The sequence below is a fragment of the Mauremys mutica genome, chromosome 4 (assembly GCF_020497125.1).
Source record: "Mauremys mutica isolate MM-2020 ecotype Southern chromosome 4, ASM2049712v1, whole genome shotgun sequence".
NCBI lineage: Eukaryota > Metazoa > Chordata > Testudines > Geoemydidae > Mauremys > Mauremys mutica.
Genome location: NC_059075.1, coordinates 38527116 through 38554029, shown reverse-complemented (window position 1 = coordinate 38554029; position 26914 = coordinate 38527116). Strand labels below are relative to the sequence as shown.

At 39.1% G+C, this 26914-nt stretch overlaps 1 protein-coding gene and 1 long non-coding RNA gene across 4 annotated transcripts in view; one reads left to right on the top strand and one right to left on the bottom strand.

The window, feature by feature from the left end:
- LOC123369614 overlaps nucleotides 1-18372 on the top strand; it is a 49991-nt gene extending 31619 nt beyond the window's left edge. The window contains exon 5 of the long non-coding RNA XR_006579106.1: nucleotides 17880-18372. This is a non-coding gene — a long non-coding RNA (uncharacterized LOC123369614). The remainder of the gene's footprint in view (nucleotides 1-17879) is intronic.
- Nucleotides 1-26914, bottom strand: part of CEP128 (centrosomal protein 128) — a 437566-nt gene that overhangs the window by 2669 nt on the left and 407983 nt on the right. For all 3 annotated transcript variants that reach the window (XM_045015395.1, XM_045015394.1, XM_045015396.1), the window contains 2 exons: nucleotides 24612-24720; nucleotides 11998-12321 (listed from right to left, as the gene is read on the bottom strand). In XM_045015395.1, the coding sequence (XP_044871330.1) occupies nucleotides 12215-12321; nucleotides 24612-24720 (216 nt within the window). In that variant the 3' untranslated portion in view covers nucleotides 11998-12214. The remainder of the gene's footprint in view (nucleotides 1-11997; nucleotides 12322-24611; nucleotides 24721-26914) is intronic.

Here is a 26914-nt window from a genome sequence, read left to right as displayed (position 1 = left end):
AATGGCAATAAACACTTTTTGAAGAAGCCTGTTTAGGGCTCACACATCACAACTGAATATTTAACAGATTTAAAAACATTTCAAATAAACATTTTTAAAATTAAACACAAGATGACCAAAAGGCTTTTTTTTTCTTCCAGTGGCAAGATATACAAAACAAAAAACAAAACAGTTCATATAAATCCATATCAGATTCCCAAAGATTTCACAAAAAGCAAAAGCAAATCAATTGATCTAAACACACACAAACTTATCAAAACTCTTTACAAAAGTATAAGACAGATGTATTTGTTAAAAAACATGTAAATACAATACTGAGTCTTATTTGAAAAAAAAGTATTTAATTTTCCAAGTTACAAAAATTTTCGTAAAGTTTTGTGTTACGCTAAAGTGGTGAGTAAAAGCTGATAGCTTTGATCCTGCTAGGTCTTAGGCACCTCCTGAACTGTGAGGAGCACTTCCAACTCACACTGACTTCAGTAGGAGTTGAAGGCACTCAGTGCCTTGCTATACTAGGACCAAAGTCAGCAAAAATGATAAAAACTGACATTTTGTTACTGCCTCCTTACTTAACATATGATAAAGACGTCCATATTTTGACTATTGCAGAGGTATAAACGTTGGCATTAAGTGAAAATATGGACATTTCATTTAGGGCCTGATCCAAATCCTGCTGAAATTAATAAAAAGACTCCCATTGACTTCAATGGACTTTTGATCAGGCACTTAGTTTGTATCAACATATTTTGGAGCATGATACTAGAGATTTCAAAAACTCCAAGTTAAAGTTCCTGTTGTAATGATCATAACTGTGTTCTGCCTAGGTTCAGACATTTCACTTGGTGTGTAAGGTAACAGCAGGACTGATTCTGATCTCATGCTCGTGTAAATCAGGTATACCTTAATTAAAGCCAAAGAAGTTACGCCCTGGAAAAGCAGCTGTGAGATTGGAATCAGGCCCAATGTGACTATCACAAACTCCACAGATTGGAAATGGTCCATGGTTAGGAATATCCACATTACCAAGTTCCTGCCTTTACACTTCCCTTGCAAACCCTTTGTTGCTAGAAAGAGAAAAGATATGTTTCTTAAAAGTTTTAACTGTAAACTTACAGGAAGAGAAGAGGAGTGAAGGTTAATTTATGTATAGCAGTAATTTAATTTCACAAATCTCAATGGCAGCCCTATAAGGATATTATTTGAAGACAGCGTCTAGTGGGAAAATATGGGGGATGAGACTACTTTGGAATAAAACCATCAATTGACAAACAAGGAAAGAGTCTCATCATAGAAGCTAGATGATCTTTGACAAAATAAGATAAATCACAAGAGAATCTCACTACACAGTGGTCTTAACTAGTTAATATGCTCTTCAAATGTATAATCCCATCAATATGTAAGCATTTAGATCTAGAGTGTAATTAGATCCTGACTACTTGTAAATTAGCACACACGTGCAAACACACACTCTATATCTCTATCTGGTTAATTTTGTTGTGCAAACCAGCATGAAACAGAAAATTCAACATACAGTGTGAAATGCAGGGTTTCTTGTAGACTCCCATTTCCTTGAGTACATTTTTACAACTGAAATCCACTCTCCACCCCCTGCTGTAACAGGGATGCACTATTTTGAGAGCCCTATAATAGCATCATACAACAGAGGGAACAAAGACAGGGTAGTTATATGTCTAAACTTCCTGACTTTTGTTGGTTTGTATTAATACTATGTACGCGTACAGTGGGTTTGATTGTGTATTTAAGTTTCTTTTTAATCTCTTGAAAAAAATAGGATTAAGGGCTAACAATGGCCCATAATGAAACCATACTGTGTAAATATCCAGTTATTGTATTTTCAAAACACAGCCTACGTGGCAAAGTTAGGTAACTTTGAATTATTCTGAGTTATTATGGTCTGTCGTGAAAATATATAGATGAAACCATGTTTTTTTGAATACGTATTTGTTTGCCCATCAGTCTGACAGTTATTTATGGTCTTGCAAAAATGTGGAGCCAACAAAAATCTACCACATAAATCTGTGTTTAAAAAACATTTAGAATTGCCTACGATGAAATCCTGGTTCCATCTAAAGCAATGGGAAAAAAAACCCATTGATTTCCATGTGGTCAGGACTTCACTACTAAAGCATAATATTTTCTTTGAAACATAAAGCTTAATGGTGCTTGTGTGTTCATGTTCATGCATATGAGTGAATAGAAAAGAGATAAATGTATCTATTTCCACATACAAAATTTACATATTAAAGTAAAATATTTTAATATAACCTTAAAAAAATATGAAATCAACCACTCTAATGTCAAGGAAACTGCAAGAGTGAAGGTTTCTTCAGGAATGTTAACTTGGCTGTGTTGCATGTTCTATATATTTTATGGTATAGAGACATTAATATAGCACTTTGCATGTCCCTAGTGCTTTGCAAGCATTATCTAATTAATCTCCACAAAAACCCTATGAGGGAGGATAAAATATTTTACAAAGGAAATAGGAATGGAAAGTTCTACACAGTGGCCCCAGATTATCCACTCAGAGCCAAGCTCAGTTGTAGTGAACAGGGTGGTCACAGGAAGCAACTCAGCTTCAATGAAGATTAGAGCTGCAAAAAAGCAGCCCTAACATACATCACAAACATAAGGTTCCTTAGGGACTTTATGCTACTGAAGAACCAACATCGCTTAATTTCATTCTGCCACACTCTTCCCCGTATGCTGGGGGTCTGTGGGAGAGGCTGGTTTAGGAGGTGGTGGAACCACCTCTGACAACTTTACACCAGTCCCTCTGCACAGGGGGAACTCTCTACTTGCCTTCTCTGGATGCTTGAAAGCCATTGTGCACTACATAAGCAGTGCAAAGTGGCCTTAGTGGACTGGAGAATCTGGCCCAATAAGTGCAATGCTGTCAATATAATACTGCTAGAGCAACCTTGATTTTTGTAATTTCCTGCTTTAAGTTCATAAGATTCACTCTGCATCAATACTAGGGTTTTTTTTTTGAATTTATCTTCTTAATTTTTTTTCTTATTAGGTAGAAACAAAAATCAGAAGGTAAAATATCTCATGCAGCAGTCAGTTTTATGAGCTGTGTTTATAATTTCTTTGATTTAGCACGTGCGCACTTAACTAGCCATACATGACTGTGACTTGTCCAGCTTTAAGGGACTGATCTGGTAAAGAGCTGGTTATCCATTTTAAGGTAGTGGGTCTCCAAAACTCACACTGAAGTCAACTGGTACCTCACAGATTGCACTAAGCCCCTTGCAGAATTATGTCTCAAGTGAGATGTTGATAACTGCACATATTTTCTGCTATACATGCTCAGTCCACATTTTCAAAACAAGGTCATTTCAAACAGAAAGCACGCACTGCTCATTAAGGTCTAATTACAATCAAGTGTGAAATCTTGGCCCCATTGAAATGTATGGCAACTTTATCATCGATTTCAACAGGGCCAGGATTTCACCTCAAAACTGAGGTTTCAAGTTCTCAAAATTTAACCAGTTTTTAATTAACCCAAAATTAAAAAGAAAGTGGCGAGAGTGTTATTTGAAAATTTAGAAAAATGTATTTGCTTCATTGGCCATGAATTCAAAAATGGCTAAATGGATTTTACTCAAGTACTCAAAAAATCAACTTTTTGCAGCCATCAATCATGGAAGATTTCTGAATGTTTGAGGAAATTGAGATATAGAATGTAAAGTGTCTTGCAACATTACCTACAGCAGAAATGTTGCTTATCTATTTTCTCTGTCTCCCTCCATCCTATAATTATTTTTAAAAAAAATTATGCTACTGTAATGTTAAGGCTGAAATTTCAACATGTGACAAGTCACAGAAAATGCACAGAGTTCATTCCTGCAAGTCTTCCATACGCAGAACATCCACAGTGATCAATGGAATTTCTTCCCAGAGGACTCACAGGATCAAGCCCTAAATACTGTAAATACTGCTATGCATATCAGAATTTTCCAAAGTGTATGGGGTACAAAGATGTATAAATTAAGACAAGTGAGCATTTTACAACATATGGAGAGGACTGGTTTTGTTTTCCTGAAGCTTTCAAAAATTTGAGAAGTGACGTACAATTTTGTTGTAAAGACACAGCATAAGATGATCTACAAAAGGTAGCAACTCAAGATGGGATTAAGAAATTACTTGAACACAGGGAACAGTGAGGAAAGTATTTCCTGACTCTTCTTGGAGAGGATTTGTCATATCCTGCTCTGACATAATTACACCTGAGACCCTATTGAGCTGAACGAGAAAAGGATTTTGTTACCAACAAAAAGAAGGCATTTTGGTCACCTGATATGGTGCTAGCCAAACTTTATGTATTTATCTGATGGTGGGCTAGCTAAAAGCTCTCACTTTCACATACAACTCTCTCAGGAAACAATGTATGGCATGCTAACAGATGCCCATTTTGCCACTGGTGAACATCACCACTGCTATACTCCTACGTAGCATTCTGCACACTCCGGTGCTCACTCTGACTATGGCTTCTTGTTCTTACAGTCTGATGACTTCCCTAAAGACTTCTTCAGCCGAAAAAAGAAAAAACAAATTCACTGTACACACTGGGTTTATTGGCTACTCTATCAGTCAAAACATAGAATGAACAAACTTTGCCAACCACCTGATGTTTTCAAATCTGCAGCTGTTTGAATGAGGTGTTGTTGCCAGTGGCAGCAAAAGCCTCATTAAAAATGATGCAGCCATCTTGCTCAGTACAGCATAGTGGTCACACACTGAGGCGAACAGTTCTACGGGCCATCTGCAAAGCATACCCAGTCTTTATGGTTTTTAATTAAAAACCATGTTTTTGCAGTAAGGCAACAGACATCTTTTGGGCCACTGGTGGAACATGTGAGGGGCTCAATGCCAGAACAGAAACTAGGCTTGCATCCCAATTTAATGCTTGTTTAATAATAACGTGAGCAACATCAAAACTCAAATGTGCAAACTGACACTGGGACTGTGTTTAGCAAGTATCAGTATAACTTTTCAGCAGCATTTTAGTTGTCAGCAAATGGCTATAGAGATGGTAATTTGAAACTGACATGTTCAAAAATTACCTTTCAGGGTATGAGCTTTCAAAACTCTGAACTGAGCAACAGGGGTGCAGTTCTCTTAAGTAAACAGTCTGCATCCTTTATTTTCCAGATATGACTTACGTACCTTTATTCAACACTGATTGTACTATCTCTGAGCACCCCCACCCCCTTCCTCCTTTCGACTCGTCCACTCATGATTGGGGAAAAATTGTAGCACTCAGCAAATCTGGATAAACACCATATTCAGATGTACTTACTCCTGCCCAGGAGATGATCTTTAAAGTTAAGCAGCATGTGATCTGATGTTAGCCTGTTTACAGTGTGGCTTTTATTTTAGCAAACAACTGGAGTTACAAAATCCTCATGAAAAGAGATTATAAGAAAGTGTTCTCTTTTATGATGTTACCACCCTACGGGCAAATCAGCTATTGAAATTGATCCCATGAGCTAAATGATGTGGTGATGATAGAACACCTGAATGGTTTCTCCTGATGTACAAGTGCAACATACATAACAGATCAGAAAAACAGCTTGAGATCAAAACAACTCCAGTGTAAAGAGAGAGGGCTAAAATCCTGTAGTCCTTACTCAGGCAAAGCTCCCACTGAAGCTAATGGCTTCAATGGGTGTTTTGCCTGAGTAAGGATGGCAAGATCTGATCCTTAATGAGTTATTTTTATACAATACTTAATCACATGAAAGACCAGTTATTCAGAAGAACTTAGAACTTAATCATTCCTCTTAGGCACTGAAATGAAGTAGCTGGACTTTCAAAAGTAATCAGTACTTTTGTTGAAAACAGAATATGTTGAGTACTGAGCACTTTGGAAAAAGCTGGCCTGCTATATACTTGTTTCTAATTTCTCTAAGATCCATTCATCACACAACAGGGAATGATGAGTGGATTTCCTCTTTTTTCTTTATTTGGTCTTGGAGTGAAAGCACACTGATGAGAGTAGGATATTATCTTTTCACAGCAACTGGCTGATGCTGCAGCCACTAGACTACTTCAAAATATAAATACCTTTAACAGTAACAGCCCAGAGAAGAGAGAGACAATAATTGCTGACAAAGCTGAATGCTTTTTGTATATCGTTTCTGTTTTCCCCCCAGTCAAGTCCTTCATTAAAAATTAGGCAGGAATTTTTTTTACAAAAATATACAAACACCCTGAAGAGGGAGTTTTTCACATTGAGAGTAATGAATGAGCCTAATTTTTCTTCCCTTGCTACCAAATCATAGGAGAATTGGCCTTTGTTTGATTTTTCATTATAAACTTGACTTATTAGCGATTTTACTATCCATTCGAACAGTTGAAACTTATTTTGCTTCAGGTCCACATTTTGTTTTCTACTTCAGTAAAATATCTGTGCTGATATGACACAGAAAATGGCTCTTGATAAAGATACATTGTCCCCCACTCACTTCTTTTTGTTTAAATGAAAAGGCCAATCAGAAATGATTTGCCTTGGGAATAATCTGCAGTATAGGTGTCAAAAAATCTCAGTCTATGAAACAAGATGTGCTAGTGGGTTTGCTTTATATTTGTTACTTTGAAATCCCAATCACTGCCTATTGTTTCAAGGTATGCGTGCGTGACATTAAAATTTTACATCTGCTAAGTAAAAAAAAAAACAATAACCAGAGTCTCATTCTTGCAGGCTGAGGCATGGCAGGTTTGCAACTTTAAACTTTAGAAATATGACTACTTATTGTTGCTAGTACAGATGATATACGGTGGATGTGTCTGTATTTTAACCACAGTAGCAATTACTTCTTTTTCCCTTTCATTTTTGCTGCCAACGTTCTCAAAGGAACTGGGTTCCAGATTTTGAAAGACCAAGTTCGCCAAATTATACGTTGCTTCTGCTGTACTTCTAACTATAATACACATGTTTTGCTAAGTTTTAAGATCTAATTTATGCCTGCACACAGTAATGCAGTAAAGTTCAAACCCAGAACGGTTGCATGAAAATATGCTCATAGCACATACTAGCTCAGATCTCTGTAGAGATTTTTGAATTAATGATGAAGGTGTTCTGAAGATTCATTGTTAATACATGTGTTTTAGTCACTGAATTACCGTTCTGTTTAAATGCTGATAATAGCTAAACACAATAGCAAAAATATGCAGCACCTGGAAATTCATCATGGTGAACAGATCTAAGGGCTTGGCTACACTCGAAACTTCAAAGTGCTGCCGCGGCAGCGCTTTGAAATGTGAGTGTGGTCGCGGCACCAGCGCTGGGAGAGAGCTCTCCCAGCGCTGCAGGTACTCCACCTCCCCGTGGGGATTAGCTTGCAGCACTGTTTACACTGTTTACGCTGCACTGTTTACACTGGCGCTTTACAGCGCTGTATCTTGCAGCGCTCAAGGGGGTGTTTTTTTCACTCCCCTGAGTGAGAAACTTGCAGCGCTGTAAAGCGCCAGTGTAGCCAAGGCCTAAGATAAGATGGCACAACTATTCCCTGAAGGGGGACCCTTCATAGCATCCTTGTATCTAAATTGGTTTTTTTATCATCATATCTTCTTCATCATCACCACCACAAGAATTTGTTTTTGAAACATTGTACTCATTTGGACCTGCCTATGCCCCCAGACACATGGGTGCAGCTCCTATAGACCTCATTGGGAATTTCACCTGTGGGGGCATAACAGGGCCCAGCTGAGAGGGGACAAGGTTACTAACACTATAGATGATGGACTTGTAGACCAAAGGGTCACAGTTTTACAAAAACGGGATAAGATTTAACTTTCTTGTTTACAATACACAAAGCAGAGGGCACAAAAACAGGCAATTTAAGCAACAGCTACATTCTTTCAAGAGCTACAGATGTGAAAACTTCTCCATTTTTTCCTTCAGGAATTTTTAGGCATAAAGACTAAGATCATTGTTATAAAAATGCCTGAATATACTGCTGGGCCAAAATATTGACATTTTCATCCAGAAAAGCCAGTTTTTCCAGGGAAACACACAGTTATCTAGTGCAGGGTCATTTAAGAGGCCATGTTGTGGAAACATATCCACAAGAAAAATGTGGCATGTGGGAACAAACACTCTCCCACCCAAGAAAGGACTGTAGGGAACAAGATGACAGTATTTTCTTAGGGCCTGGCTATTCTAATCCATTCAAATTTGTTTTGAGGGAAAGCTGGAAGGAGGAGTAGAGAAGATATGGGTGATGGATGAATGCACAAAACTTCAGTACCATTACCGTTGAAACCTCTCATTTCCATGAAAAATTTGAGGAGAAAAAAAGCTAAATTGCTTCTCCATGTGGTGATCTATCCCTGCCCTCTCTACTCTCCATTCCACAAGAGGCGGCCATTGTGTTCTGTGCCTAGCTCTATTTTTCTCTTTGCAGTTGTTTCTAGAAGAACCTAATTTGATAATAAAAATCAGCTGTGTTGACTAATCAATAGGCAAGGCTTTTAAATATAGGTGTACTAGGAGTCTGACTTGTCCATTCAAGTAGAAGAAAGTTTACCACTAAACAAGCATCACTGGATTACATGGCTGCCAAAGCTTGAAAATATATAAGGTTCCAGATGAAGCTCTAGAGAAGTGAGGGACAATGTAAAACTGAAGTAATTTAACTGAAGATGCTTGGATACCACAATAAGTGGTGTTTTAGGGATAATGAACATAGGGGGTTGATGCACTTCTACTTATAGCTATGTTAACCTGCACTAAGTAGAGTTTGGACCATAGTTTTCAAGGCCAAAATTTCCAAATTGGATGCCTGAAGTTAGGTACTTAGGTCCCAGTTTAGACACCTAAATACAAGTGGCCAAATTTTCAGAGATGCTGTGCATAAGAAAAAAAACTCAGTGTAGACACGATCTTTGAGCCTGATCCCACATTTCTTGCATACTGAAAGCTCTCACTGTGTGCAAGGATTAGGCCATTAATGAATTAATAATATTCAGAGGATCTATGATGAATGAAAAGGCTAGTAATTTTAGGATACTGAATGCACAAAATGTTTCAAATGAACAACCTGATTTTCTACTTTAGAATCAGAAACTTGTCAGGAGGAATAATATTTTTGCCAAGATGAAAAAATACGATTTATTAAACCACAAAAGGTCATTTTCAAATAGTGTCAGGAAAGAGACTTTAATCCTCATTAGGAAGAAAATTAATTCACTGTATTGCAGGAAATATGATCCTCTATCTAAGGCAGAATTCAGGCCAATGTTGTACATTATCTGTGCTGCAGTGCCAAGAGGGTAAGTTTAGGAAAGAATTTACTGGGTTTGGAAAGCTTACACCAACCCATTAAAAAGTTCCTTTAATTTCTTTGTGGTTTAATTTCTTTCCCCCAACCCTCTTTGTAAGTTACAAAAAGGAAATAAATTGCCCCAGAAAAGATATCACATGGCCCAGTTTGTAAAGAATTAACATATTTAAGGAGTTTTAAAGCCAGTATAATTCACCCAATAGTCATTTTCATTCTATTGTGTGAATGTATTTACAGAGCATTTTGAAAGCATGTCCTGGAGTTTAGACTGCTTAAATGTTGTAGTCAGAGAATGCAAAAAAACAATTATTAAAACTAACTAAACTACTTTTAGTAAACACAAATAAGAAATAATAAATACAAGCCAAGAGAGGCAGAAGCAATGAATATCCAGCGTTTTTCACATTCCTTAGGGAAAGCAAAGAGATTTTTATTTTTACAAAAATAATAATTTTGCTCCTGAACTGAGGCTCTCAGTTGCCAGGTTTCAGCCTAGCCCACTTACAAACAGGCATTTACCATGGAAGTTGTTCCAGATTCAGTAAAAGGTGGTTGATACACATCTATCTATACAGCAATTGAAACTGTAGGGGGTTCTCTTTAACAAGATCTCCTTGCAACATGGCCTATTTTAAGACCACAATTTACTGTGTTGCAAAACAACAGTTTTTATTTTAAATTGACTGTCCTATATTTCTTTTAACCATTATATGTATGCACCATAAACTCTGGAAACTGTGAATATCTTATTTTCTGATTTTCCAACTTTCCACCAGGCAAACTGGCTGAAATGTTTTAAACACCAATTTCCAGCTGTGACCTGATTTAATTAAAAAAATAAATTACAAATGCTGAATACATTTACAGTTGGTTTAGTTTAGGGCAACTATGGACTGAGTTAATCTCATATTTCATGATGTCCATGCTCATTCCTACTCTATGATAGAAACAAGTTTTCATTAACCTTATTTTCACTAGTAGAGAGGGGGGTTTTTTGTATAGTTTTTTTTTATTCTGGCTCTGACACAGCCATTGGGATTGGAAGAGATGGATGACCCTGTTATACTTTCTGGCCTTTGAGGTAGGAAACGCGTCAGCAATCTGTAAAGGGCTAGTGCCAGTACTACTCCAGCCTACACTATGCACATCTAGAAGACAAAGAGAATATCTTCAGAAAGGATAAGCCAATCTTTTATGAGACATAAGAAAAATAGTCAATAGCTGTTTTCATACAAAGAAGTTACAATACGTACAAAAATTAATGCAAAGCAATAATTAAGTGTATCTTCTCATCTCCCTTTCTGCAGAGACTATTCTGTTAATATCCTCAGCAATAAGGTGTGCTTGGAACAATGCTGAGTATAAGGGGCTTGCTCCAACAGACTCCTCACTGTCCCAGCTGTGAGCAGAATCTGTCTGCAGTAAACTCTTTAAAAGCACTGCCCGTTCCTTAGTTGGCACATCATGATCTGGAAACTGCTACTAAAGGTTCCATCTCTACTGACATTGCTGGTAAAAGAGCCACAGTCTTTCAGAGAAGGAGAGGGCTCTCTATACAAGAAAAGGCTGACATAAATGAACCATTGCAATGTAATTCATATTACGCTGATACTCCCTGGTGTGTTTGGCCAGTATATTGGCCCTTTAAGGCACTTTAGTGGTGATTCAACCTGGAACACTAAAGATAAGTATGTATCATAGAACTGAACCAGGACTGGTGCAAATATTGAAGATTCTAGAGATAGTGGAAGATGTTACAGTAGTGGTTTGTTGGGAACTTTAGTAAGCTAGGAAATGTATCAGATTTGAATGGAATGGGGTCCTCAGAAGCAAGGACATCCAGAATTATGAATAGTAAGTAACATTTTAAAATTAAGGTGAAATTTCAAAATACTTAATATAAAATAAAAAGAATAACTAAGTGGTTATTAGAAGTTGCTTTTTAAAAATGAACAATGTTTCATGCTCATATATAGTATCACCTTTCATCAAAGGTTTTCAAAGTGCTTAACAAAGATCGGTATCATCAGGTCATTTTGCAGGTGAGGAAACTGAGGCACAGAGAGGTTAAGTTATTTGCAAAAAGTCACACAGTGACTTACGAGAAGAGCTGAGAACCAGTCTTCCGACTGGCATTCTCTTACTCTAACCATTAGATAATAATGCCTTCTTGCCATACCATCGGATTATAAGATATTATACTTTAGAAATAATTCTAAATGTCTACAATAGAGATAGATTGGTGCAGCCTATGATCTAAATTCCCTTCAACTTTGGGAAAATGTGGTTCTAATTTTAAACTTTGCTGATTGGATTCTTTTCTAATAGTTAATGACCTGTTACATGGTTTTTATAAACTGAAATACCTAAAATCATGTATACATTTTGCTACAACATATTATAAAGCCTCTTATTATATATTGGGACAAAAGTAATTTCTAGTAATTGTTTCTTGATTATTAATCATTATTAAATGATCCCTAAATTTAAGTTTCAACCAAATTTCTTTACACCTGTAATTTTGCTCTTAGCAAAAGTTTGTGTACTAGTTTTTCAGCTAGTAATCTTTAGAATCCATGTATGCTATAAGCAAGAATGAACTCTAGTCACGCAAACTATAGAAATGAATGCAAAGAGGACAAAGCTTTATGCCATGAAACCCTTTGGCAGATGTGGTACATACCGTTATCTTCAGGTTTAAATAGCCTCATTCCCCTCAAACAACTATGATGAACTTTCAGTCAATATTTGGCAATTGATGAATTACTGAAGCTGCATCACTCCTGTAAGTGCAGCTGTGCTTGACTGCAGACAGAATTATTATTGTTGTAAAACAATGGAGCAGAATTGAACCTCCAGCAAGGAAAGCTGCGGTGTTTTTCACAGTTTTTTTAGCAGCTCTAGTGCTTTTCTTTTTCTGCCTGTGACTTCATTTCATTGACAGCGATACTAATGGGATCTTCCTTGGTTGTATTTAAATCGAAAGGAACCATTCTTCTGATAAATGCTGGAAAGGAAAGAAAAAAGAAGTGTGAGGGACCAATCAACCATCTGCAAAGAAATACTATCAATAGCTAGTAGTGTACATAGATTTGCTAGTGGCAGCTACCATAAGTTTGACCTGTGCTGTTCTTCACATTCAGAATTTGTACATGCTTGTCTGATATACTACTACATGCAAAAAGCTATGTTAAATACAACATTTTGGTAACAAATTTAAAATTTTAAGGTCAGAAAATGCAAGTGATGATGGCACACATACACAGGGGCGGCTCTAGACATTTTGCCGCCCCAAGCATGGAGGGTCCACTGGTCCTGCGGCTTCAGCGGACCTCCCGCAGGCATGCCGCCGAAGCCGCGGGACCAGCAGACCCTCCGCAGGCACGCCGCCAAAGGCACCCTGCCTGCTGCCCTTGCGGCGCTGGCAGAGCGCCCCCTGCGGCTTGCCACCCCAGGCACGCGCTTGGAGCGCTGGTGCCTGGAGCCGCCCCTGCACATACAGCAACATACTATGGTATACATTTATCAACACAGAGAGTAATATAAGTGCTTATTGGTCAAGAAAAACAGATTTTTAAGTCCATCCAGGATTAACCTGTCTGAGTGAGCTTTGTTACACAGAGGAAGTCTTAATTTCTACTTTACCTGACATTTAAGAATTGTAATTATGCGCCCTTTATGTTGTATTTACACTTTATTTGCATTTCATTTTGTAGTTTTTTTAATAAGGGAAAAAAACCCAGAAAAACCCCAAAGAAAATACCCTTCATAGTGGAACATTCTAGAGGAACAAATTGTATTGGCCCCAGTATTTTTTTGACATCAGAATTAATGTCTATGCACTTTAGGCGTGCATGTGTAATTTTTTAAATCCTTGGTTCTGGGTACTTCCACAAACTTAGCTTGAGTGCATGATATGGCACAAAGCCCCAAAGTAAATATGAACTAGATGCAGCTTCTAGTAATTATCCATTAGTAAAAAGAACATTAACTGGATGATAAAGACTTGACAAGAGGCAGAGGCACCAAGTTATGAAACAGAATCAGACATCAGGCTTCTAGTTCTACAAAATGTCATTCTTGTACTGTCCACGCATGCATCACAAAAGTGTCAGAACACTGGGCCTTCCTGGAAGTTTGTTATAAACATGCTTAGTGTACTTTTTACAAACAGTACTGTAATAACTTAGCAGCTCCTACCTAGGAGCCACGTAACAAGGAACAAGTCTTCAATTTTTAATGTAGAATCCTTCAATTTCCAAAAGTGAAAGTAAAATCACTATCTTGATTCCTTGGTCCTTAACAAATCCTTGAATTATCTTTTTTCTGCACCAAAGAAACTGGAATTCTCTTAAGAATTATACAGTGTTCGCTTTCTAAGTGTGAAACCATCATTATTTGCCACAAACTTCTTTTCTGAATGCACAGCCTCTTCTCTTCCACACTCTGGTAAATCTGGAAAATTTCCATAGACCATATTAGAGAAGCACAGTCTACCAATCTGAGCACAAGACTGAAGACAGGAACTCTTGAATTCTAATCCTAGCTCTGCTGCTGTCTCCCAGTGACCATGGGTTAGTCATAAGTTAACTACTACTGGATGCACATCAGTGAAATGGGGATAACACTACTTACCTCACCAAGGTTATGAGGCTTTGTTGTTTGTAAAAGGCTTTGCAGATGAAAAGCAATAGGTAAATACTACAACATATTCAGTTTTGTTAGCTAAGGAGTCCCAAATCTGTGATGTGACTCCCGTTGCAGAACATAAAATTAAGAGGCCCCTTGGTGCTAGACAATTCAAAGGAGTAATGATAATATTGAAAACCTAAGGGCTGTTTTGGATAGAAACACAGCCACTCCCCAGTGTGAGGCTGTTACAGGTTGGCAGGAAACATGAAGAGCACATTTTTCACTAATCTCTCAGTCATGGTACTATTTATTCTCTAAACATTTACAATGCTCATCTGTTAAGAAAACTAGTTTTTTGGAAATAAAGAGAAAAGCTATTACAGAGAGACTGCTGGTAAAATTAAACAAATGTTTGCAATGTCATTTTTTGCAGCTATTAGGGAAAAATAAAAATAAAACACATATCAAGTTCCTCCCATAAGACCTAAGAATATAAGAACAGCTACACTGGGTCAGACCAATGGTCCATCTATCCCAGTATCTTGTCTTCTGACTGGCTAAAGCCAGGTGCTTCAGAGGGAATGAACAGAACATACAATCATCGAGTGATCCATCCCCTGTTATCCACTCCCAGCTTTTGGGAATCAGAGGCTAGGGACACCCAGAGCATAGGGTTGCATCTTGGCTAATATCCATTGATGGACCTATTCTCCATGAACTGATCTAATTCTTTTTTGAACCCCATTATAGTTTTGGCCTTCACAACATCCTCTGGCAACAGGTTCCACAGGTTTGCTTTGCACTGTGTGAAGAAATACTTCCTTTTGTTTGTTTTAAACCTGCTGCCTATTAATTTCATTGGGTAAACCCTGGGTCTTGGGTTATGTGAAGGAATAAATAACACTTCCTTATTCACTTTCTCCACACCAGTCATGATTTTATAGACCTCTATCATATTCCCTCTTAGTCATCTCTTTTCCAAGGTTAAAAGTCTCAGTCTTTTTAATCTCTCCTCATGTGGAAGCTGTTTCATGCCCCTAATCATTTTTGTTGCCCTTCTCTGTATCTTGTCCAGTTTTAATATATCTATTTTGAGATTGGGTAACCAGAACTGCACACAGTATTCAAGGTGTGGGCAAACCATGGATTTATATAGTAGCATTATGATATTGTCTGTCTCTTTTCTTAATGGTTTCCAACATTCTCTTAGCTTTTTTGACTGAGTGGATGTTTTTGGAGAACTATCCACAATGACTCATAGATCTCTTTCTTGAGTGGTAACTGCTAATTTAGGCCCCATCATTTTGTATGTATAGTGGGAATTATGTTTTCCAACGTGCATTACTTTGCATTTATCAACATTGATTTTCATCTGCCATTTTGTTGCTCAGTAACCTAGTTTTGTGAGATCCCTTTGTAACGCTTCACAATCTGCTTTGGATTTAACTATCTTGAGTAATTTTGTATTGCCTGCAAATTTTGCCATCCTGCTGTTTACCCCTTTTTCCACATCATTTATGAATATGTTGAACAGCTCTAGTCCCAGTAGAGACCCATAAGGGACATCACTATTTACCTCTCTCCATTCTGAAAACTGACCATTTTCTAATGCTCATCACATTCAGGGCTTTGTCTCACTGGTCTCTTCCCATTAAAGCTAATTTCATTTTGTAGGAGGGAGGAATGGTCTAGTGGTTAGTAAATCTGGGTTCAACTGGGCTCTGCCACATATTTCCTGTGTGACCTTGGATGTCACTTAGTCCCACTGACTTCAGTCAGGCCAGAACTTCACTCTTAATATTCATGTCTGTTGCCGAAATGGGGATAAGACTATTTCCTTTATTCCACAGTTTGTCTTGTCTATTTAGACAGTAAGCCATTTGGGACAGAGTCTATGTCACCGTGTTTGAATAGAGTTTAGCACAGTCTTTGTTGGGACCTTTTGGTGTGACCATAATATAAATAATAATAAAATAAAATAATAATCTGCAATAAGAAAAAGTTAAATAAAATGATGATTTTTCCATCTTTCCCACTAATATGGAAAACTTGTAAACCATTCTGTCTACCACACCATGAGCGCTACAAGCTGAGCAGAAAAAGAAAGAAAATGGGAAAGATAATAAATATATGGGCAACACTTTAGGGCTTTTTTGTTTTGGTTTATTAACAGCAGGAAGTGATAGACTCAGATGGATTTCAGGGAGCAGTACGTTTCAGACACTAAGAATCTTCTAAGGCAAAAACCTGAATACTAGAGGAAAACCCACAGTGAGTGGTATCTGGGCATAGAAAAACTGCCTAGTACGTCTCACTTGGTTTGTAAGAGAGTACACTTCCAGCACTCTTCTTGCAAACACAGTTCATCTCTCTGGAACTACATTCTTGCAAAGTTGATGACATTTTCTACAAACTCAGGCCATGTCTACATTGGGAACACTTTACAGGTATAGGTATGAGTATAGGTATAGGCATATGATACTAGCTAAGTGCTCCTAGAATAGACACAGTTTATACTTATACCAGGAACTCTTACCATTATAGCTTATTCCACCACACCTGAGTAAAGCAAGTTATACTAGCAAACAAGCACCTTTGTCAGAATAGCTGTAGCTACACTAGGGGCTTCTGCGGCACAGCTCCCACAATTTTATGAGAGATAACGCCTCCTCATGCCTGTGACTGACACAGCTCTGTTGGCAGAAATCTGTGGCACAGACCTGCCCTCAGCATGCAATTTTCAAAATGTCCCTGTCCTTGGTTAATTTCAACCGTTTAGCAGAGTATTAATGACAAACCAGATTTCAGAGTTCAGCCATTTTTGAGTTGTCTGGTTGAAAAAAAATATAGTAAACTTTTCTTTTACAGTGGAAAAAGCCTATTCTTTTTTCATCATCCCACAGATAAAAATGGCTTAACAGAACATTTCAGGTGTGTTTTTCCAGAGAGCTGAGAAGGTCTAAAAAGCAGGGATTTGCAAGGCACATTATTTTCACTACCAGCTGGTAGCCTGTACAAAGGAATTGGTATATAGACTTATACAGATGTAACAGTAGACAGTTCCTGTTTGCCTTTCCAGTAATATAAGAACCAGAAGGCTCCTGATAAAATCAGAGGCAATAAATTTAAAACAAATAAAATAAATCCTCTTTAATCCAATGTATAATTAACCTGTGGAATTTGTTGCCATAGGATATTGAGGCAAAAAGTTCAGCAAAGATTTAAAAAAGGATTAGACACCTATGACTAAGAGTTGAATCTGCAGTTGCAGTAACTAAGATAAAAATTTTAACAGCTATCACCCTGTGCTTGAGATGTTCTTTCAAAATGTGGTCTTTAGGCTCATCTTCCTGGCCCATTGTTTCAACCACTTCACACTCATCTTTTCACCCCACTCTCTCTCTGTCCCCCATCTCCAATTTTACACCATATAAGGCCCTTCACCATTTAGTCCTAACTTGTCTTTCAAATCTAATTTCTTACTGCAACATCATCCCCTGACTTTGGTCTGCCCATGATGTCTGCCTTGATCACAGCTTGCCTACTTTCCCCACATGTGTCTTTGTGCTTTCTGCCATGCTGTCCCTTATATTCGATAAGAACTCTCCATCAAAATTGGCAAATCTCCCACTTTATTCTCTTTTACATCCCCCCTATGATACAAACAAATCACTACTGTCTGCCAACACTTAGGTATGGCCTGGGACTAGAGGCATAGAGAAAGCCAGCACTACAGGGGGGTGAGTGTGTATGTGTTATAGTGGGAAGGACAAAGGTTCAGGATTATTTATTTTGCCCAGTGGTTAGTCCATCCCTACTATATACCATGGTAACATAAGAGTGCTATGTATCAGCAAAACCAATGGATAATGGAATGCTGTGATCCCAGTTTTATGAGACCAGGAAGACTAACCACTATTTTCCTCTCTGCAGGCTTAGGGTATGAAAGCCTGGGATAGAGACACCCATCAACAATATAAAGCCGAGAAGCTATATGACTTCTGGGAAATATTCCAGGTCAAAACCTTGAAACGATAAACTGTACAAACAGAAGGACAGGAATCAATTTACAGAACTAATGCAAAGCATCTGCAATTGTTAGAAGCTTAGTAATATAAAACTGCAGAAAAACACAGTGGCCATGAAAAAAAAAGCAATTTCCGAGGATTATTCTATAGATAACAGCCAGTAGCTGATTTTTTTTAGACTAACCTTTTTTCAGTTGCAGCTGAAAATAATATGGACTGCAAACCATGTATCTAATGAGTGCCTTCTTGTCTAAATTATGCTCTCAGTTAAACCTCTTCCTTTCTAAGAACAGGGGTATAGTAAGCAAAACTAGCACTCTATAAAATAGCTGGTTATGGAAAAGATATTGTAATTGTAGAAATTATAACAAAAACATGAAGACCAGACATGAAGCAGATGACTAATTGCTATCCCTTTCATTGACTGCTGTAATTAGTATCTCCATACTAAATATATCTATAAATACACAGATTGCAGTTTATTTATTTTTTATCATTTATTTTCTTCTCTTTCCCTTCAACAATTTTACATAGATCAAGGTTTAATTCCAGAGTCTCCTTCATTTCTAAATTATATCAAAATTGTCTTCTCTCCTACCCTACAATGAGCTCTCTAAGTCAGGGCTAAACCACACTGGCAGGGAAACATAGGGGAAGCTTGTAGTGCTACTGGCTACATTATACTAACATTATAAGGTCTAGCACACAACTACTGTGAGTGACTGAGCAAAAATATTATTGGTTCACATGGCTAAAGTCTAGTCTTCTGTTTCTGAACAAGCAAGGAGATAAATTAGCCACAGGTAATGAGTGACAAAGTAAGAGAGACTCATTGTCGATTTTATTAAATATCCTGGGGCTCAGGAAAAGAAGATCAGATATAATTGTCAAAGCCTTAAATTAGTGCTGATAAATATCACTGCTTGAAATTAAAAGTGCATGGAGCATATGCCACTGAGGTGACTCAAATGACTGATTTACTACCTGCCTTTCAATGGTGATGGCTAAGCCCACGGTTTTGTCATGGATATTTTTAGCAAAAGTCATGGACAGATCACGGGCAATAAACAAACATTAATAAAAACATTCCTGACAAAATGGGGATGGAGGAGGATCCAGCACCCTGTCCCTGCTGCAGTCGCTAAGAGCTGCAGTGACCCCATTGCCCAGTGCCTGGGAGGGGTCCCCAACACCCTGCGGGGATGGGAGTTGCGGGGGTAGGAGTAGGGTGACCAGACAGCAAATGTGAAAAATCGGGACGGGGGTGGGGGGTAATAGAAGCCTATATAAGAAAAAGACCCAAAAATCAGGACTGTCCCTATAAAATCGGGACATCTGGTCACTCTAGGTAGGAGGGGAGATGGCTGCCAGCAGCGGAGTCTGGGGAGCTGCGGGGGGACAGGAGGCCCTGCTCCCATCGACTGATTAGCTGCAGGGCGGGGCCCCTGCAAGCGGCGGCTGAGGAGCTGCGCGGGCCCCCCACCTGTGGCCGCTGAGTAGCTTCGGGTCCCTCTGCCATTGGTGGCTGGAAGCTGCCGGGGGGCTCCGGCTACTCACAGTGGCTGAGCCACTGCAGGGGGGACCCTTGCCAGCAGCGGCAGCTGGTCAGTTGTGGGGGTCTCACCGTCTGCAGCTGTTGGGCAGCTGTGGGAGGGTCCCCTGCCATCCGCGGAGGTCCCCAATGTCCGTGACTTCTGTGACATAATCTTAGCCTTAGTGATGGCAAGAAGAATTGGTTATGTGAATTGCTGCCAGAATATTTCACAGTCCTCAAAAATTCTGGAAATAACTTCAGGGCCTTCAATTCTCTGACTGATGGAGATTAGGCTCACCATATAAGTGACACATCAAGTTTGGAAAGAGATACTAATGGTTTTGGAGGAAACTCATTTTCTTGACGAAGGTAAAGACCACCACAATAGCAGCTACTATTAAGAGGGTAAGTAATCAGTACACTGAGAAATTAAAAAAACCTAATCATGTGAATAAAAACTGTGTATTCCTTCAGAATCAACTAGCACAAAAGAGCACAAAACAAAGATTCTAAAGCCTTTCTCCCTACAGAGCCTCAAAAACCTCACTAAAAGACTTCTACAGAATAGGCAAGATAAACTAAGACATTGAAAAGATTTTGTATTCAATTCCTTTCCATTAAGAATAAAGAAACAAGAAAATCTGAGACACACAAGATTTTTATGGGTAATTCTTTACCATATAGGCAACAAGAAAAGTCCTCCACATCATCTCAGGTTTTTAAAAGCAAGGACTATGACAAAGGCAGGCTGGATGGCTGCAAGAGGGTCTGGGAAAACAGGTATGTTAGCCCTAGAATGCAAAAGGCCCTTTTTCCTACAAGCTGGGAAAGGGTTACTTCAGGTCAATTAGGGAAACCTGAGTCCAATTAAGGGCTGCCTGAAACTTGTTAAAACATCTCTCCTAGTGGGTGGGGGAGAAACTGCTGCAAGGCTGGTGGCAGCAGGGAGATAGGCTTCTCCAGTGTGGGAGACATCCAAACCTAGTGCCTGTTTAGGGGAAGGACTGACACCCTGGGGCCAGCAACAGGATAATACCTGCCCCAGTGAGGGGGCCAGGAAAAGAGGAGTGCTCCTCAGGCCTGCCCGGAGGCCTACTGGGAAGGCTCTGAGAAACAAACACCAAAAAGGGAAGAAAGACACACTCCAGAGTGGTGCTGATTTACCCCCAGGCCCTATCCCGGCCAGAGGTGGGAGTGTTAAGTCCGGAGAGGCAGAAAGGGTGCCTTGCCACACGTGGTGTCAGAAGTGGCATTGCATTGGCACTGAGAACCATCCCAGGGCAAGGTAAATCACCCCTCACCCCACCGCAAAATGGACAATGTAGTGAGGGCACTGGTGCAGGCCACAGAGCATAACAAGAGGTTACCAGGGCCCAATTGACCACCCAACAGGAGTCGGTACGACTTCAACAGGAAACGAATCAGCTGCTGCTAAGCCAGGCAGCCCAGGATCGAGCCACCCTGCAGGAGGTCATGAGCCAGCTGAAGGCCCTGACCACTCTGATTAATGGCCTTAATGAGACACGACCCCTAAGGGCCAGGAGTTACCTGCAAAAGATGACGGTGGAAGATGATGTGAAGGCCTTTGAGAGAACGGCCCTACATGAGGCCTGACCCCAAGACCGGTGGGCCAGCATCCTTGCCCCTTTCCTGTGTGGGAAAGCCCAGAAGGCCTACTATGACATAGCAGCAGAAGCAGCCACAGATTACCCCCAGCTGAAGGCAGAGATCCTGGTGAGATCTGGGGTGATGACAGCTATAAGGGCCCAGAGGTTCTATGAGTGGAGGTACCAGGACAGCAACCAGATGCTGAGGTCACAATTATTCGACCTGATCCATCTAAGGTGGAAGTGGCTGTGCCCAGAGATCCACAGCATGGAGAAGATGATAGAAATCATAGTGCTGGACAGGTTCATGAGAGGATTGCCACCAGACCTATGAGGATGGGTTAGTCAAAATGACCATATGGGAAACGCCGCCCCAACCAATTATAAAAGTTAAGAAAAACTCAGTAAGCAGCAATCGTTCAGCCACGTTTATATTCTTAGAAAGGAACTTTCCCCATATGATGTTGAATGCAGATGTACCATAATGATTACAGTGGGATCAATGCTCTTATCAAGCACCGCTTTTTTTTTTTTTCCCCTCCAGAGAGTTTAGTTCTGCTGAAAGGTTTCTGATTAGCTCTAGAAAATGAATTCCACTGTTCAGCCAAAGAACAGGTACATTGTGGGGAGTGGCCATTCAAGCTTACCCCAGGTTACCCTATCATTTTGCTCTACCCTGGTGGAACCACTTCTCTAATGGTTGAAGAAGAATTCCATTTCAAGGACCCATTCAATTTTTGCTCTTTGCCTCATGCGGTTGTGATATTTCGATATGGCCCCCTTTCAGGTATGATTCAGGTAGACCACTGCTACTTCCCGTACAGAAATCCATGAATGTTATAAAAATTATAGTTGCTAATTGTGTTTCCAGTTCTTATTTGGAAGAAAATCATATTTAATCAAGGAGAGATGTAATAATATACAAACACAGACTCCACATTTGTATTTACCTCCATCACCACAAAGTAGGGCTGTCAATTAACCACAGTTAACTCAAGTGATTAATGCAAAACAAATTAAGTAGATTAAAAATAGTTTTGATTAATCACAGCTTTAATTGCCCTCTTAAACAATAATAGAATACTAATTTAAATTTATTATAAATATTTTTGGATTTTTTTCTACATTTTCAAATATACTGATTTCAGTTACAACTTGGAGATAGTTGATAGAATGTCAGAGATAGTTACTAGATTGCACTGCAAGACAGACTGTGTCAGGACTTCCACCTAAAAAAAAAGAGTATCTCCTCTGATCCTGTGGTGAGATTCCTTGTGCTGTGTAGATATAAGAGCTCAGATGTGCTGAAGCAGCAGACCAAGGCAGAATAAATTGGTAGATTTTCTGTACAGTTTCACAGAAGTATGTTATAGTGTTTCATCTGATTGATACTAAATTAAGAGGTGACTGTCAAAGATTCATAACCAAGGACTGTAACAGAAGAAGTATGATGAAACGACGATGATAATCCCATACACTATGCAATCAATATCGTTTGTGAAGTGCTATAAAAATGAAGTTTGCTATGGAAGCACTAATTACCACCTTACAGGATCAGAGATGGCCCATAGTTTTGCAAGGCCCCTTGTCAGGTAACATAAACGAATGCAATCCAGTTCCCTTTCTATATATCTATCTTACCGCCACCCCACACACAGAGGGATGGAATATAAAATTGTTTCCCATCCCCTCATCATTTTTTGCCTGCCTGTAATCCTCACTCAGGGTCTGGCAATCTTCGGTCTTCTAATATTTTAACAAAGGGTTCCAACCAAAACATTGTATTTATATTAGTCTGCAAGAAGCCCTGTCTAGGGTCAGAGAGGAAGAATAAGGGGTTGGCAAATCTATTTGTTTACTTTCCAAAATTGTTTCTCAGAACCACAACTGCTGAAGTAGGTAAAAATTACTTGGGTAATAAACTCCTATAAATGCCACTCATAGAGAATATCTTTACTCTGTGTGAAGGACATGGGGATGCCGGTAATATTATATGAATATTAAATATTGTGGTTGATTGGTACTGTGCGTTTTTTGCTATAGGATTGCAAGAGGTTAATTCAGGCAGCAGTTATTTGCACACGTGCAGGAAAGAGAACAATAGCTTCAGATAGCTCCACTTGCTGGTATTTAAAAGATAATATTGGGATCATTTACTTTTTAAATTTTACCTCATAGACTTTAAGGTCAGAAAGGACCATTGTGATCATCTAGTCTAACCTCCTGCACATTGCAGTCCACAGAACCTCATCCACCCACTTCTGTAATAGACCTCTGGCTGAGTTACTGAAGTCCTCCAATCATGGTTTAAAGACTTCAAGTTAGAGAATTCACCATTTACACGATTTACATTTGGGATAAGCTTGCCTACCTAAGCCTATAGGCAAAACAGATATATGTGTAGACCTCTTATTGTGTTTCAAAACCTTTTGTCATGACATGCTGTGTATCTACTGTTGTGATTAAACAATGCTTGGTTTTGAAAAGGTTGTTCTGGGTAACTATTTTCCATTGGTCATGGCTCAGAAGGGAAGAACCAAGGTAGCCAAATCCATTGGGTCTGCTGAGCAATCATAGTTGGTACACAGAGTCCGCACCCCTGTGAGACAGTTTAAGAGTGACAGAACCACAGGATTCCACACTGAGGAGGTGAGGACTCAAGGCCTGTCACCTGTATGGGGGCACTCAGAGAGACCAAAGAGGGATGAAAGGCGCAGGTAGCACTGAACTGTGACACTGTTTCAGAAAAATACAGAGTACAATGCTTCAAATGTATAGTACAGCATTCAACCTGTATATGTTGAAATTATTTGGGGGTGTGTGTGACAAAATTGTAGGGGTATCATTCTCCAGGATTAAAAAAAAAAATCTGATACCTGTTGCAAACTGGCATGTTCCAGAGACCAAAACATCTCTTCAGAGGTATTTTTGTAAGTCAGCTGTGGCAGAGATGGTTTAGTAGTGTTCAGAAAAGAATCAACTTCATTAGAGTTGGAGCTCATCATCCCTTCAGAGTCTCCCATTCATCACAATACTACCTCTTTGAGAGACCGCCGCAGCCTCTTGTGACCTGTTACGCATAAACTCATGGGCTGGAAGTTGCAACCAAACAGCAACTTTCCAAAAAGGAGGTAATGGACAGGGAATTCTGCTTCTGCTGTTAAACTCCACTGGCACGAATGTCAGACAGAATCATTAATAGGAATTTGTAGGGGGTGCTTTGGTTGGGTATCTGCATGTGACCTGAAAATCCAATGTCTTTTAAATCTAAGGTTACCACTGCCAGGATTCATATTACAGTATTTCCAAATGGAAAAAATCCCAGTGTGACATAGCACTAACGAGGTAAAGCAATAAATTCAGTGCCTGAAGCTGAAAGCGAGCAAGAATCCTATGATGATTTCAGTGGGGTCTTTGTCATTCCACTAAAATAGTTTTAAAAGCAGAGGATACCCAATTGTGTTGTGGAGTTTTCCTATTAAATAACAATACTTACAGCCTGAATCTGAAAGCAGTGAGCTGGACATAAAGCTGGTTTTAGTCTGCCAGTTGGAGGAGAGAGCTGCCACTTGTATGTCGGAAACATCAGCATCCATTTTCTCATCCTAAGAAAGGCAATGAACATGTTTTCTGTGAAAAATGTGAATTACATAAGTTATATATCTCCTTATTTACTGAGATTAAAAACAGCCTCCAATTTAGTTATACACAGAGATGGTATTTTTTAGCATGAAACTGATAAACTCTGATTCCAATCCCCAGAACATAAATCTTGTAGTTAGGTTTACATCTGATTTTGTCCCAAATTTCTAGCTCTTGTCAACATACAGAACTCCGAGAAAGAAGCTACTTTCCCTGCTTGCCCAGGGAGCTTGGATGTTTCTTGCCACTATAACAAGCTGCATAAATGTGGCATGTTTCCTTTCCTGTATAATCACGTCTAGACCCCAGAACGAAACAGAAGGACAGAGCATGCATGCATTGATGACACAACTGAACACTGATCCACATCAACTTTTTCCAACAAGAAATCTAAGTAACTGCAAAACTCAAATCCATTTTCTCCTCCCATTAATTAAATCCAAAAGTTTTAAATACAGGCTTGATATTTCACCTATGAAAACCTGAAATTTCTTTTCCATTTTTCCTCCCAATTTTAAAATAAAGTAAAATCCCATATATGCTGTTCTTATTTATACAGTAAAAAGCATCTGGATATGTGCATACAGCATATTACTTTGTTGAGAGGAGGCACTTGGTCTAGAGGCTAGAGCAGAACATTTAAACAATGCAATTTAACCAAAAATATCTGGAAATGTGTTTTAGCATTGAAGCAAGGGGTCTTTAGATATATTGCTCTCCAAAACAAGATTAACAGGTTGGCTTAGTTTCTAAATTACTTTATTTCTTCAGATGAGAAGGGATGATAACACTCATATGTACTGGTTCATGGAGTACTACACTTTGCTACTCAATTTCCTCACAAAAAGCATCAGGGGATTTTCTTAAAAGCATCCTACAATTTATCATTCTTGGTAGTATTACACTTTGGAAACCGCCCCCCTTTTCCCCCCCAGCATTAATTTAGAGACTAAAAGGGAGCTTTTGTCCCATTAATGTACAGGGGATTTGCTCCTATTAATACTAATGGGAATTACACACATTAATCCCCTTGTGTGTCAATGAAGGACTTGGTACCTAGAATATACATCCTGCAGTAATAACCTTTAAAAGGAAAAACAAATTTCAGGATTTTTTCCTGAATATGGAACTGTAAAGCTGTTCTTCCTTCATTTTCACTCCCTCCAAATATCCGATCTTAAAACAGACCTATTAACAAGCAGTACTTGGGGCGAATACTTCACCTGCAATCTCTGCATTGCAACAAGCCTCTCCATTTTCAGAGTTGGCAGCTTCTCTCTTACACCCTTTTCCCACACCCTTCATGGTTTTGCTTTTTGTTATCGTTATTTGCATATTTAGCTTGTAAGCTGTTTGTTTGCATATTTAGGCTGTAAGCTGTTCAGGGCAGGGAACTTTTCTTAAAATGTTCAGTTCTATGTAGCAGAGTGCCCATCACTGTGAATTTTCTCTCTCTTACTTCATTTTGTTATTCTACATACTGTTTTATTATCAGTTCTATTACTGTGTTCTGCCCTTCCTCCTCTTCCTTCCCCTACCCTCAGTTCTCTTTTCTTCACTATCTTTCAGGCCCCGACTGTCAGCTCAGTACTATGCTTATTGTTACTCAGCCCACTCCCCACCTTCCCCATTGCAGGAAATCTGACATTTTTATCTGTCCAGATAGCACTTATAACTTGTTCTGATCTTCTAAGCAACCGGGCTTTTTACAGCCTGTCATGAGCCTAAATTCAATAGATGAAATTACAGAGTATGGGAGGGAGGTGAGAAGGAGAGGAGCCAACTGAAAACAAAGGGATGGGGCAAAATTGATCTTGGGATAGCAATCTACAAAGAGTGACCATGCACCTTCTGGTTTGTGTTTGTTTTTATTTTTGTTGCTTAAAATAAAATAATCAGGTCCAAAAGTGAGACCAAATAGTGCCTTCTCTGAGATTAATGTCAGAAAGCAAGCTGAAAGAAGCACATTCGGTGAGGAAGGGCTTAAAGGTCATACAGGAGGAGGGAGGCTGACTCAGGCAAGAAGCTGTATGTAAAAAGGTTGATATGAGGCCACTGCACACCACAGAAGCTCTTTATAAAAACTCCCTTTTAACATACACTTCCTTATCACTTACCAAATACTTGGCTACTTTATTACAGTGAGAGAACTGCACT